At 32.8% G+C, this 14,349-nt stretch overlaps 1 protein-coding gene across 2 annotated transcripts in view; it reads left to right on the top strand.

Annotated features, from left to right (window-relative positions):
• Nucleotides 1-14,349, top strand: part of PKN2 (protein kinase N2) — a 143,904-nt gene that overhangs the window by 68,593 nt on the left and 60,962 nt on the right. For both annotated transcript variants that reach the window (XM_012661160.1, XM_012661161.1), the window contains exons 3-4: nucleotides 6,405-6,559; nucleotides 14,176-14,293. In XM_012661160.1, the coding sequence (XP_012516614.1) occupies nucleotides 6,405-6,559; nucleotides 14,176-14,293 (273 nt within the window). The remainder of the gene's footprint in view (nucleotides 1-6,404; nucleotides 6,560-14,175; nucleotides 14,294-14,349) is intronic.

The following is a 14,349-nucleotide window of genomic DNA, read 5'->3' as shown; positions in this document are numbered from 1 at the left end:
AAAATCTTGCCAGGCTAATACTGTAGTATTTTTCTCATGATCATGGTGAATTTTTTTCTACTTGAGCTTTGTGATTTCTAGCTGTGTGCTGGAAATTTATCTGCGTTACAATTTAGTGGAATGCAGATTTGCTCTTTTTTAAAAATTCTGTCAAATTTTGCTTTATTTTGTGGCCATGTTATTGGACACCTAGAAATTTAGAATTTATGTATATCTCTGCTGAATTTGGACCTTCTGTTATTATGAAATGACTCTTTTATCTGTAATTTGACTGCCTCAGAGTATCTTTTGTCTGTCATTAATATAGGTTGGGAGTTGAGGTTAATGATTGCATGTAATATCTTTTTTCCATTTCTTTACTTTCGGCTTTTCTATATCATTATGTTTTGGATATATTTCATATAAAGAGCATATAATTGGATATGATTTTATTAATTTGTTTTTACCCAGTCTAAATAATCTTTGCCTTTTACCTGGATCAATTAGAATATTATGTTAAAATAATTACTGTTATATTTTGATTCATATTTATATCTTATTTTGTGCCTTTACTGTTTCTCTTTCTTCTCGTTCTTGCCATTTTTTTAGAATGCTTTTTAAAAATCAATTATTTTTTAAAACTCAATTATTTTGGAAATTATTGATTAATTTAGACAGCATAATATGCATACTTTCAAAGTCTATAGTGTTAATTACTGTTTTTAACTGTCTCTCAGATAATTCAAAGTTTGTAGAATGCTTCCATTTACCTATGTGCTGGCTTATATTTTATTGTCTTCATTCTGTTTTTTTAAAAAACTTTTGCATGACTCTTTTTATTGGTTTATATAGTGGTCATTTAAAGTCACTCATACATAATGTACTTTCTCTGTTCTTCATTCCTTATTTCTCTTTTGATCTCCTATTCGGTATTACTGTTCTTCCTAAAGAACATACTTTAGCATGTTTTTAATGCATTTATGTTTGTGACAGATTCTTTCCATCTTTGTCTGAAAATGTTTTCATCTTGTTCTCATTTTTGAAAGATATTTTACTGAGTACATACAATCTAAGAAGGTAGTTATATCCTTTAACATTATGGTCCCCAACCCCTGGGCTGCAGACTGATACTGGTCTATGGCCTGTTAGGAACTGGGCCACATAGCAGGAGGTGAGCAGTGGGTGAGGAAGCTGAAGTTTCATTTGTATTTACAGCTGCTCCCCATCTCTCAAGTCCCTGCCTGAGCTCCGCCTCCTGTCAGATCAGCAGCGGCATTAGATTCTCATAGGAGTGTGAACCCTACTGCAAACCGTGCATGCAAGGGATCTAGATTGCACAATCCTTGTGAGAATCTAATGCCTGATGATCTGAGGTAGAGCTGAGGCAGTGATGCTGGCGCTGGGGAGCTGCTACAAATACAGATTATTATTACCAGAGAAGTTGCATTATGGTGAGTTGTATAATTATTTCATTATATATTACAGTGTAATAATAATAGAAATAAAGTGCACAATAAATATAATGCACTTGAATAAGCCTGAAACCATCCATCCCCTCCCCTAGTCTGTGGAAAAATTGTCTTCCATGAAACCTGTCCTTGCTGCCAAAAAAGTTGGGGATTGCTGTTTTAACATAAATAAACTGTAATTTTATCTTCTTCCAGCTTTCATTGCTGCTGGTGACAAGTCTGCTGTCAATTTAACTGCAACTCCTTTGTAGGTACCCTTTCTCTTGCTGCTGTTAAGATTTTCTTTGTCTTTCATCTTCTGAAGTTTTACCAGGATGTGTCCAAGTGTGAATTTTTTTTTTTCTTGTACATTTCTGCTTGGAGGTGATTGGATATCTTGAATCTATGGATTGGTATCTTTCATTAGCTCTGAAAAAATTATAGTCATTATCTCTATACATATTGTCTTTGAATCACAGTTTTTCCTCTTTTTCTTCTGAAACACAGTAAGATATATTTGAGTTTATTTTTTTCCTCTGTGTCTCTTAACCTCTCATTTTCCATCTTTTTAAGTTTCTATTTTTCATTAATAATTGCTATTTTTCTGTGTCTGATCTGCTATTAAACTCATGTATTAAAAATAGTTAAGAACAATTCCTAGCATTCAAGATGCTTATTGTCTCAAAGAGAAAGCAGACATGAAAACATATCATTACAATACTGTGTGATACATATTTCAATGGAGGGAAGAAAGTGTACTTTGAAGACATACAAGAATGGACACCTGATTAGGTGGGGGTGTGGTTAGGGAAGGTTTCCTGGAGAAAGTAATGCCTAAGGCTAACGACAGTATGGAGGAAAGCAATGGCATTCCATTCCTCAGAAATAGAAAAAATTTTTAACCAGACATAGAATTTGACCAAAAAAATAGTAGTAGAAAGTTAACTTGGAACTAAATATCATAAGGCCTTTGCCTAGCCATGAAGTTGAGACTTATTTTGGTAGATGCAAGCTATTAAAAATATTTTAGTGGAGGAATTAGTCTTGTCCACTTTCTGTTTTAAAGCACAACAATTTATATTGGTTAAATGTGTATAAAGACATGATTTTATGGGCTTATCTCTAGTGCTTTGTCTACAGTAACTTAGACATGCCTAAAACCTCTTTGATCTAATATGTAAACATTAAAGCAAGTTTATTGAATTTATATAACATTTTAAATTGTATAATTATGTTTAGAAGGTTAGAAGCATGCACAATTTCTTACAATACCCCTCCCAAAAAACTCCTGTTTTTTTGGTAATTTTAGCAATAGATGCAACATATGGAAATTTGTCATTAGTTGTAATTATGGGATTTAGTTTCTTTAACTGACAAAGTATATATTTAAGAGTGGATTCAACTCTTTTTTTATAATTTAAAGGCAGTTCTTAGAATGGAAAAATATTTTTTGCTTTATAGAGTTTTTAAAATTTCTTTCTTTTGAATGGAGAGAATATAAATGGGCAGTTCTGGTTATCCCTGTTTTGAAATATGTTTCACTGTGAGGAAAAGAGTTTAACAAATGTACTGGCAACTGTATGTTTTCTAATGCTTTAACTTATCATATCCTACAAGGAGGAAAACTGGAGAGAAGAAAAGTAGCGAGCAGGAAAGCAGATTAAAAGGGAAAATAGGTAAAATCCGAGGAAGACAGCAAAGTGTTTCTCCTATTTCTAAATGAAAAAAAGGGGTACTTTAGAAAACAAAACGTATTTAAGGTTAAATTTCCACTTTGGCACATACACTTTTGTGACCTTTGTAAGTTATTTCTCTGAGTTTCAGCTTTTTTTTATTTGTGAAATGAGATTATATTACAAACCTTTGTGAGTTTCTGTGAAGATTAAATGAGCAAAAATACTAGCTACTTTAGCTAAGCCCTGACTTATAATTTTACTGAGCCCTTATTATGTTTTAAGCATTGACCTAAGCACTGTATAGCCTTTATCTTCACAATAACCCTCAATTTGTGGCTGAGGAAAATGTAGTGCAGAGATGTTAAGTAAGTATATAATCAAGACCACACCAATAAGTAGCAGCCACAGAATTTTAACCCAGGCATTCTGACTTTGGAGCTCAGACTCTTAACCATTGTGTTATTTCTTATGTTCCTACAATCCTTATGGTAACTGAGGACGTTCTTTTTCAGAAGAACAGTGTTATGTAGCCTTATAAGACTTTTAAAATTCACAGACTATTAGATCGATGGATATTTTAGTTCAACCTATTGTAATACGCACGAATTTATAGTATCTCTAACAAATTGCAGTCTGGCTTTTGTATAAATGCTTTCAGAAACGAGACTTTATTACATTTTAAGGCAGACCATTCTACTGTTAGATAACCCAAAATGTAAGGAATTTACCTTGTGATAAAATTTTTGTCCTCACTACCTTTTACTCATTGGTTCTAATTCTCTGTACTGTGGGGAAATAGTACCTGGACAGCGTTCATAGACAAATATGTTTGTGTGTATGTGTATATTTTTTAAATTTAATTTAATTTTATTTTTTAGAGACAGGGTCTCGCTATGTTGCCCAGGCTGGTCTTGAATTCCTGGGCTCAAGCGATCCTCTACCTCGGCTTCTTAAAGTGCTAGGATTACAGGGATGAGCCACTGTGCCTGGCCAGTAGACAAATATTTAAATCTTTGGACAGGAATCATTTTTCTCCTCCTTCTAAGCTAAACCTCGTCTACTGTTTTACAGACAACACATTTTCGTACTCTTCTCAACTGAGGGCTTTCTTTTGTGAATACATTCCAGTCCTTTTTAAAAAGGACTTATTACTATAAACTATATATACCAAATTCTGTATAATTTAGATTTCTTAAAAGATTTTTGTATCATATATAGATGATACAATATATATAAAAAAAAGAGAAGGGAAAAAAGAAAGAAAGAAAATTACAATATCTCCGTATCTAAAGTGTTTAGTCTTTGTTATAATGTGTGGTTCATTTACAGATTCAACAGAGATATACTTACACTTATTACAGTGACTACTACTACTAGTTAATATTTATTGAATATTTATGTACCACACCTGTCTCTAAGCTCTTTACATATAACTTATTTAACCCTCACTGTAACCCTGTGAGGTACATGCTATTTTCACTATTTAACATGTGAGGAAAATGAAGCACAGAGCTGCTAAGTAACTTACCCTGTATTATATGGTTTGTACTGAATCTCAGTGCCAAAATGGAGATTCAAACCTAGGCAGATTTAACCACACCGTGCCAGATATATTAAGAAGATCTTTTGTGAGCGGATCTGAAAACTTACCTACATTTTATATCAATTTTCTATAAGATTGTGTCACATAAAAAGGAACTTTTGGAACAGATCATTTGTAATTTGGGCAATTCGGTTAAAATAGAAATCTTTACTGAATCGAATTCCAGCTAATACCTGTGTAGCTTTGCCTGTTTCCTGATATGTAAAGTGAGGATAATACCTATTTTAAAAGGCTATTTTAAGGATTAATTGCATGTATACACGTTTGCGGGTACATGTATAATTATACTGTTATATATTTAAATATACACATAGGTACACACAGAGTCTAGTATAGTTGCTTATAAGGCCTTTAAATGGCAGAGAGATAGCCATAGCACAGCAGTTGATAGGATACTTTGATAGACTTCATAACAGCACCAACTAGATTCAAATCCAGGTTTTGCCACTTCACTGTGTGACCTTGGGCACATTTCTTAACCCTTCTGTACCCTAGTTTTCTTATCTGTAATACAGCTGTGATACTCAAAGGCTGTTTATGAGGATTAATGAGTTTATGTTTATAAAGCACTTAGATCAGAACTTGTACCTAGTAAGTTGTATATAAATGTTAAAGTACTATTATTTTATATTACTATCTAGCCTAGCATCTGTATTTTTATGTTAATTCTTGTAACAAATTATGTTTGCTTTTTTTGAACTAGTAAATGTTTTTAAAGGAATATAAAACCAAATATGAAATATATTCATTAAAATCACTTGATCACACCATCTTGTATTGCAGAGCAGAGAAGGGAACCCGAAAGTTTAAGTAACTTGCAATTTAGGCAGTTTTCTGGTGATTACCAAGTTACTTGTCACCTGAACCAGATCGAGTACCGGATCTGGTACCAGACCTAGTCTTCTAGCTTTTTTATAGGACCTAGTGTGGATGAAAAACAGAATAATGAACTTTGATATGAAGAATTTTAGTTGCATGGCAGAATTACTGGAAGTGTTTCAACGGTAATGCATTACCCAGAATAATTAGATGGTCCTTTTTGAAGTTTTGTTTTTAAAATAGAAGCAGCATAGTATTCTTTATGAGAAGGCATGGACTTGAATTTTTGGTCTCCTTGTAGCCCCCTACCATCACTTTGATATTAGTTAATCAGTATTCCTGAAGCATTTTCTATCGTGATTGAATATCCTCTTAGTGAAAAACAAAATGTAAAGGTTTGTATGCTTATGGTTAAGTTCTTAGTAATTAATGCTAACACTGTATTTAGTGTACCTTTAGTTCTATTTACAAAGAATAATGTTAATGAAATTTGTATAATGTTTTAATATGCTTTGTTCTCTAACCAATCATGTTAGAGAATTTAATTGTTAATAGACTAGTCAAATTGATTTGATTTGATTTAATTTAAAAATAGTACTGTTGGAAAAATCTTGGACTGTTACCTAATTCAGTTTCAGACTCAATGTAATCACTCGTATAGGAAGTAGAATCTACTCTGGCGGGTGGTCCTGCAATTCAAATAGTTCCTTGGCTTGAATTGATTAAATTCTTATATTATCTGTTAGCATAAGAAGATTCCATTTACGTGACTTCAAGCTCATCTCAAACCCTGTTCTTTATTCTTTGAAAATATTGACTCCCAGTTTTAAGCAGCAAGCGATCCTAATAAGTAATTTTAACATAATATTTTATTTACAGATTGCCCAAGAACTCCAGATACTCCAAACAGTGACCCGCGTTGTACTACTAGCAACAATAGATTGATGGCCTTACAAAAACAATTGGATATAGAACTTAAAGTAAAGCAAGGTGCAGAGAACATGATACAGATGTATTCAAATGGATCTTCAAAGGTTAGTACAGTAAATAAATGCAAGTTTACTGTCAGTCCTCATTATTTGCACATTCTATAGTTGTGAATTCACCTACTCATTAAATTTATTTGTAACTCCAACATCAGTGCTGGTGCAATCATTTGTGGACAAGCACAGGGGGAGAAAAATTTGAGTCATCTGACACATATGTTCCTAGCTAAAGTCAAACAAGGTGACATTGTGCCTCCTCAAGCTATCTGTAAACAAGTAGCCTTTTTGAGATCTATTTAGTGCCATGTTTTTTGTATTTGTATGCTTTTAGTTGATAATTTCACTGTTTAAACACTATATTATGATTTCTGATATCATTTTGGCCTCAAAATTTTAAAGTACTGAACAAAAAAGAATCGGAAACAAATGGTTTTTTAAAGTAATATTTTAAAAATTGTTTATTCCTACCAAAACCCAGTTAATCCAAAATTTGGCTTTATGAGTAAAGGGTGCACAGGAGCTCTCCATATTTGTAACTTTTCTGTAAATCTAAGTCATTTTAAAATAAAAATTTATTTTTAAAAATTTAGGTGTAATGAATTTTCCATCACCACATACAGGTTTTTAGGAAAAGGGAAAATGAAAAGATAAGACATTCTTAGCATCAGTAATTGCTTGGCCTAAACCTGTGTGTTCTTGGGCATCTGGTATGGACACATAACTCCCAGTTGAAAATCAGTGTTAGGGGAACAATTGTGAATAATGGGAACATGTCCTTGTTCTTGGGTATAATGTAGCAGAAAAAAATGTTGGGAACCACTTGAAGGTTCTTTCCAACCTGAGGTTCTGTAGTTGTAATAATTTCCGAAAATTCTGAGAAAAGTGTATTTGTTATTTGAAATATACCTTTCTGCCCTCAACACATTTATTTTAAAGCTTTATTCCCCTGCAAATCAGTGGGGTTTTTTTTCATATTATAGTTATTTCTTAAATAATTTCAGAATAAGAGTTTTTAGGTATTTTTTTATTTCAGTTTAGAAAGAATTTGAAATCAGGGGGAAAAAATCTTTTCTTGGAGTCATGTATCCCAGTTATCCACCCCAAATGAAATTTAAGAAATGAAATTTAGGAAGATGCTGAAAAGAGAGAAATGTGTATGTGTTATGAATCAGATTTTTTAAGGTTAATTATGAAAATTAGATTTTGTGTTATATTTTAAAAGAAATTTTTGTCATTTTTAGAGAAATATATTTCTATTTGATATTACGTATGTATGATGAGGTACTTGGTAGGATATTATTTCACTAACTTTGAACATTTATAGGGATGATAGAATTGTTATTTTCTGTAAAGTTGAATTAATCCAGCTACTGCCCTTTGGAGTAAGGTTTTTAAATCTGGGTTTGATGGATTAGTTTGAGGGGTTTGTGAACACTTTTTAAGTTACAGGAAAAGCGAGTATGTAGGTGAATGAATGAAAGGGCCGTAGGTTATACCATATTCTTACAGTGGTCTGTAATCCCTAAAATATTAAGAACCACTGCTCTAAATTGAACAGGGTTATGGACATACTAAAAGTAAAACAAATAGATAACTTAACATAACCACAGGTCCAAAATTAACAGGGCTGTGAGCCTCCTGTTAAAACAAATATATAATTTTCCATAGCTTTTTATTTTTAATGAGAAGATTCATTAATTTGAGAAGGACTCTAATGGAAATCTAAAGCCGATTAAAAGTTGCTATAGTCTCTGAGGTAGGCCTGCCAGTTATTTGTCTACATTCAATCTTTCCACTTTCATTTCTTATCTTTAAATTTCTCAGAGGATCAAAGTATATCTTTTTGAGATTAGGTAAAATTGTAAATTGTAATTATGAGGAATATTAATTTAATTTATTCTAGCCATTATTCTAGCTTTAGGATGTAAATGTAGTAAAGATGATACTTTATACATTGTGGATAGTCAACAGATGATATCCTGCGTTTAAGAGACCCGCTATCTCTCTTAAGCCCAGGAGCACAAGGCTGCAGTAAGCTATGACTGTGCCACTGCACTCCAGCTTCAATGACAGAGTAAGACTCTGTCTCTAAAGAGACAGAGAGAGACACCACTATCTTAAAAGGAGATACCGCATGTACATAGTTACAATATATGATAGTGGTTTGTTCAACTTAACTTTGGAAGTACAGTGGAGAATAATCACTGAACTGCCAGAAGAAATCATTTAAGTCCTAGTATGAGATTTGAAAGATGATTTGACATTTAATTTACATTCCAATATTGAAAATAGATGATAAAGAAATAGATCGTATTAATTGTGTGACTATAGCACAAGTTCTCAGCATATTTCTTACCCATCTGAGAGTAAATAGAATGCACTTCTAATAGTATTAGTTGTTAACTGTAGTGGTCATTTTAAATGAAAGGCAATGCCTTTATAGGGGAATAAATCTGAATCTTGGGAAAGACATTTTGTTCAGGAAAAGTCCTCGAGGTGATTCCAATAGGACTTTTGTTTTCCTTCCCCACCAGCGGACCGTTAAGTGGGTGAGATGGATCTCTATAAGACGTATAGAGGTGCTGAAAGACTTTCAGTAGGAAAAAATACACGATCAGATTTAAAGGTTAGATGTTTTGCTACAAATAATAAGTATTTGTTGAAAGAATGGATGCAGCTTCACTGCTCATTCATTGTCAGTTATCTTCCTTTGGCCCATAATTTACACAACTGTTCTTTTTCTTATTTCATATCTGTATGTACTATAATTATTTTCATATCCCCTTTATGACTAAGGTGTTTTTATTATCAAAGATCTGAGGAATGGGATGCAATTATCTTACTCTGCTACCTAAGGAAGAATGTAGCAAGCATTTCCTCATTGGGCAGTGCGACTCTAAGCAGCACTGTTGATTTTTCAGAATAATCTCGGAGGGCTTGGTAAGGCATATTGAAGAGATGTTTCCTATCCAGCTATTTCTTTTTTTTTTAATGTTCTAAGCCTTCTCATAATTTTTTCTCATTCAGAAATACCAAACTATCCATCCAGGCCCCTTCAACTTCAATAATCTAGTCTTGTTTGTTTGTTTAAGCTTTATTGATATCTGGTTCAATAAAGAAATAGAAAAAATTGCACATATTTAGTGTATACATTTTGATGAATCTGGGCATATGTATACGTGTATACATATGATACCATCACCACAGTCAAGATACTTCCCAAAATTTCCTTGTGTTCTTTTGTGGGTGTTTTGTTGTTTGTTTGTTTGGGGATTTTTGTTCTTGTTGTAAGAACACTTAACATGAGAGATTCTCCAGTCTTAATATATTCCAAACTTATATGTATTAATTGTTGACCCGGAAAACCTTCCTGGATTTTTTTCAGCTAAAATTTATGATCCCACCTTTCTTTAAAATTTTCTTTGGTTACTTTTAACTTTCTGATGCATGTAATAATCATCTGTATCTCTTTTATCAAACTATAAGCTTCATGGGGTGACATCCTGATTGATTAATCTTTGTATATGTTCACTGGGTCTGACACTTAACATATGGAAAGTAAGCCATAATATGTGATGAGAAAGTAAAGCAATGATTGGCTTATTTATTTCTGAAAGCTGTGTGTGTGTGAAGTAGTTTGTGTTATAATATCCTACTACAACTTGTAAAACAAAAGGTTTTTTTTTTGTAAAATAAAAAACATTATTTTTACTTATAATTATGAGGCTCATATAGTGATAATTCCTAATAGCTAATTACTTTAACCTAGTCTATTAGGTTGAACCATATGAAATTCCTGTTTTTTTTTAGTTCAAAATCAGTCAAATACTGACATTTCCATGTGGTTCAACCTAATATATGTAAAAATCTTCCCAAAGTCTTTATCAACGTAAAAGTCAGTATTTCCCCAATATCTAAACTAGTTTATATACTCTAGACCCACCTTTTCTCTTATCTTGTATATATTAGGTGCTCAATAAAAAATCCATTGACTACTTCAAAGCAAAAACTGACAATAAAAATTCATTCATTGAATGCTAGAAAGCATAAAACTGATCTGTAATAACTAACTGTATATTGCCTGTGACAGATAATATCCAACATCAGTTTTTAAAGCTCCATCACGCTTTGACATCTGTGCAGGTCCTTCAGAAATCTGTTTGGGAAAATTCACTTACTTGTAAAATGAAATACAAGTGCATATTGTTTGCATGTTGAATTGAAATAGTTGAGAAAGGAGTATTTCCAAAGAAGTAAATGACAAACCTACTGTCATTTTGCATGGTAATAAAATAATAAAAGGAGTAGCTTAATTGAAAAGCATAATATTATATAATTTACTTAATATTTTTACTTTTACATTAGAACTTCATTGAAATAAAATACTTAATAATTTTTTTATTGCTCTAAAAGAGACCATTTTAATGCCAATCATGTGCTAGTTAATATAATTTTAGTTTTTATCTAATGCTTACAAAGCTCTCTTTTAGAGGATGGTATCCCCTTTACATAGTTTCTGCAAGAAACCTAAGGGTTTCAGAATATAGTTAACTTGCCCTAGTTTACATGCATATATAAGATCTGGGCTCAAGTCTATCTGATGGCAAAATTATTTGTCCCATTAAATAATGAGTAAGTTTTTCTCTTACTGTGGTCTGATCTCAAAGATATAGTCATGTATCACTTAACAACAAGGATACATTCTGAGAAATGTGATTTTGTCATTGTGCGAATATCATAGAGTGTATTTACGTAAACCTAGATGATAGCCTGCTATACACCTAGGCTGCATGGTATAGCCTATTGCTCTTAGGCTACAAACTTGTACAGCATGTTATTGTACTGAATACTTCAGGCAGTTGTTACTCAGTGGTAAATATTTGTGTAATCTAAACATAGAAAAAGTACAGTAAAAATACAGTATTATAATCTTAGGGGACCACTGTCATATGCAGTCCATTGTTGACCTAAATGTCGTTACGCAGTACGTGACTATAGTTTTTTCAAATCTTCAGTTTGTCTGATGTTCCTAATACTGGATACGTAGCGGAATTACAGTAAAATATTTTCATTTAAATTTGGAAGGTGGAGTATTCACAAAAGCATCTATAATATATCATAGACAAACACCAAATTCAAGTTAATATCCTTATTCATAATAATTAGCAAGTGTATATATATGTGTCTACTTTCTGGTGTAAATTGATATCTAAGAGACTTAGTCAACTCTTTGAGCCTGACTCTTTGATGTTAAATCTCAATACTTTATTAAAGAATAAAATATGGCTAGAAGCTCTTTCTTAAATGACTGAATTTAGGAACATGAAAGAAATGGAAGAAAAATTCGTATATTTGCTAGTTATTTTTTCCTCCATATATTAAACTGAGTTTAGTATTCAACAGAATACATTTTAGCTAACTCTTAATCTCCTATGTAATAGCAGAATTATTGTCCCACCATTCATATTTCCCTCCTCCCCTTTATTCAGTGCCATGTAATATGTAAATGTTTGATTTATTGGAATTATACTGACTGATGCCTGTCTCTTAGGTTCTAAGAGACTTAAGTCTCCGGGAGAATATAGGTTGATTGTATGCTATTTTATTTCCAAATTGGTACTGATTGCCTTAGTGATAAAAGCAGAGACGCTTAAATAGTATGCGAAGATTGGCGTTTCTGGTGAATAAGTGCTTCCTAACCTGATGCTTAGTTTAATCTATTACTTCTTGTTTTTGTGGATACAAGTCTTTGACAACTAATACAACTCTAAAAGTAGGAAGTGGCATTAACTTCTGATACTTCCTTTTTAAATTCCTGTGTTAGTTTTCTGTGGCTGCTGTAACAAATTACCAGAAATTTGGTGGCTTAAAAAACACAAAATTTATTATGTGATGATTTTGTAGTTACGTTGTTTGAAATGGATTTCACTGAGCTAAAATCATAGTGTTGGCAGGACTGCATTCCCTTCTGGAGGATTATAGGAGAGACTCTATTTCCTTACTCTTTTCAGAGTCTAGAGCCTACCCACTTTCTTTGGCTCATAGTCATCTTCCTTTGTCTTCCAAGCCAGCAACAGTGGGTCCAGTTTTCCTCACATCGTATCACTCTGACCTCTTTTACCTTCCTCTTTCACATTTAAGGAACTTTGTAATTGCATTGGGCCTACCTGGATATATTTTAAGATCAGGTGATTAATAACCTCATTTCCATCTGCTACCTTAAGTCCCCTTTGCCATATAAGGTAACATATTAACAAGATTGTGGGGCTTAGGATGTGGACATCTCTAGGTGGGCCTTTATTTGGCCTACTACAGTTCCTGCGGTCGCTCACATTCAGTGTTACTGGAACTAAACAGAGGTACAGCAGTAATATCATTTCACTTGATTCAGAACCTTTCTTTGAAGCCTTGGGAGATGATGGAAATTTATTCAGTCAGTATTCAGTACTTTCTCCCCAGTTTCATTGAGAAGGTCTCTTTTTTTGTTTGTTTTTTGACATTCAACAGTTTCTAGGGACCTTTATCATTATTACCAGGGTTGACAAAGCTGTTTTTCACTTCTCTTAGAATTTGATGGAACACAGTGCTATCTGTGATTAGCTATTTTTAAAATTTGCCTATATATATGAAGCTCCTTGAAAATTTAACTGAAATATAATGGGAGAGGAAGAGATCATCTGAATTTTTTAGGCTTAATCACAGTCACAATCATAATCATCATACTGTTTCTGAGTCAGAGTTGTTGATCATGGTGAAGGAAAATTCTTTAAATTTTGTGTGAGGCAAAGATAAGAAAATTACAAATGCGTATTTGGATGTGGATCTTCTTTTAAACGGTAATATTCAAACAACCTACAGTATCCATTGGCGGGTGAATGGATAATGTGTGTATACACACACACACATAATGAAATATTATTCAGCCTTAAAAAAGGAGATACTGCCATTTGTGACAACATGGATGAACCCAGAGGACATTATGCTAAGTGAAATAAGCCAGCCACAGAAAGAAAAATACTATATGATCTCACTTATATGTGAAATCTTAAAAAAAAGATGAGTAAATATGAACAGTACAACAGTGGTTACCAGCAGCAGAGAGGGAGAAGTAGGTCAAAGGTTACAAATTTGCAGTTAGGTAGGACAAATAAGTCTAGAGTTATAATACAGCATGAAGACTATAGTTTATAATCTTATATACTGAAAATTTGCTAAGAGAGTAGATTTTAGGCGCTTTTAATACACACACACACACACACACACACACACACACAAAAACACACAAAGGGTAACTGTAGAAGGTGAAGGTGATGGACCAGTAAATTTGTTTGACTGTAGTAATCATTTCACTGTATCTGCGTGTATTAAAACATCATGTTGTACACTGCAAATACATATAAAAATAAATTTCAGAAACACAAAATTAATAAGACTTACTTTTTTTCTCTCAAATTGTCTTAACTAATGGAATTGTTTTTCTCAGTTATCACCCTGTAAGTTAGCTGCTTTTGTAAATTATCTAAAAGATTGTATATTGCAGTGTTCACAGTGTTCTTTTAACTCTGTTTTTCACTTGTCGATATGTCAGATGATCTGTTTAGAAGATAGGAAAATGTTTCATTTGTCCCTTTATCTGCTTACCTTTCCTAACTTATTTTTAATAGGATCGGAAGCTCCATGGTACAGCTCAGCAACTGCTTCAGGACAGCAAGACAAAAATAGAAGTCATACGAATGCAGATTCTACAGGCAGTCCAGACCAATGAATTGGCTTTTGATAATGGTGATGAAATAGAGATAAATTGTCATTCTTCTCATTAGGGACATATAGTGCTAAAC

The sequence above is a fragment of the Propithecus coquereli genome, unplaced genomic scaffold (genome assembly GCF_000956105.1).
Source record: "Propithecus coquereli isolate 6110/MARCELLA unplaced genomic scaffold, Pcoq_1.0 Scaffold7, whole genome shotgun sequence".
NCBI classification, from domain to species: domain Eukaryota; kingdom Metazoa; phylum Chordata; class Mammalia; order Primates; family Indriidae; genus Propithecus; species Propithecus coquereli.
The sequence above is the reverse complement of the archived record's forward strand: the minus strand, read 5'-3'. Positions and strand labels throughout refer to the sequence as shown.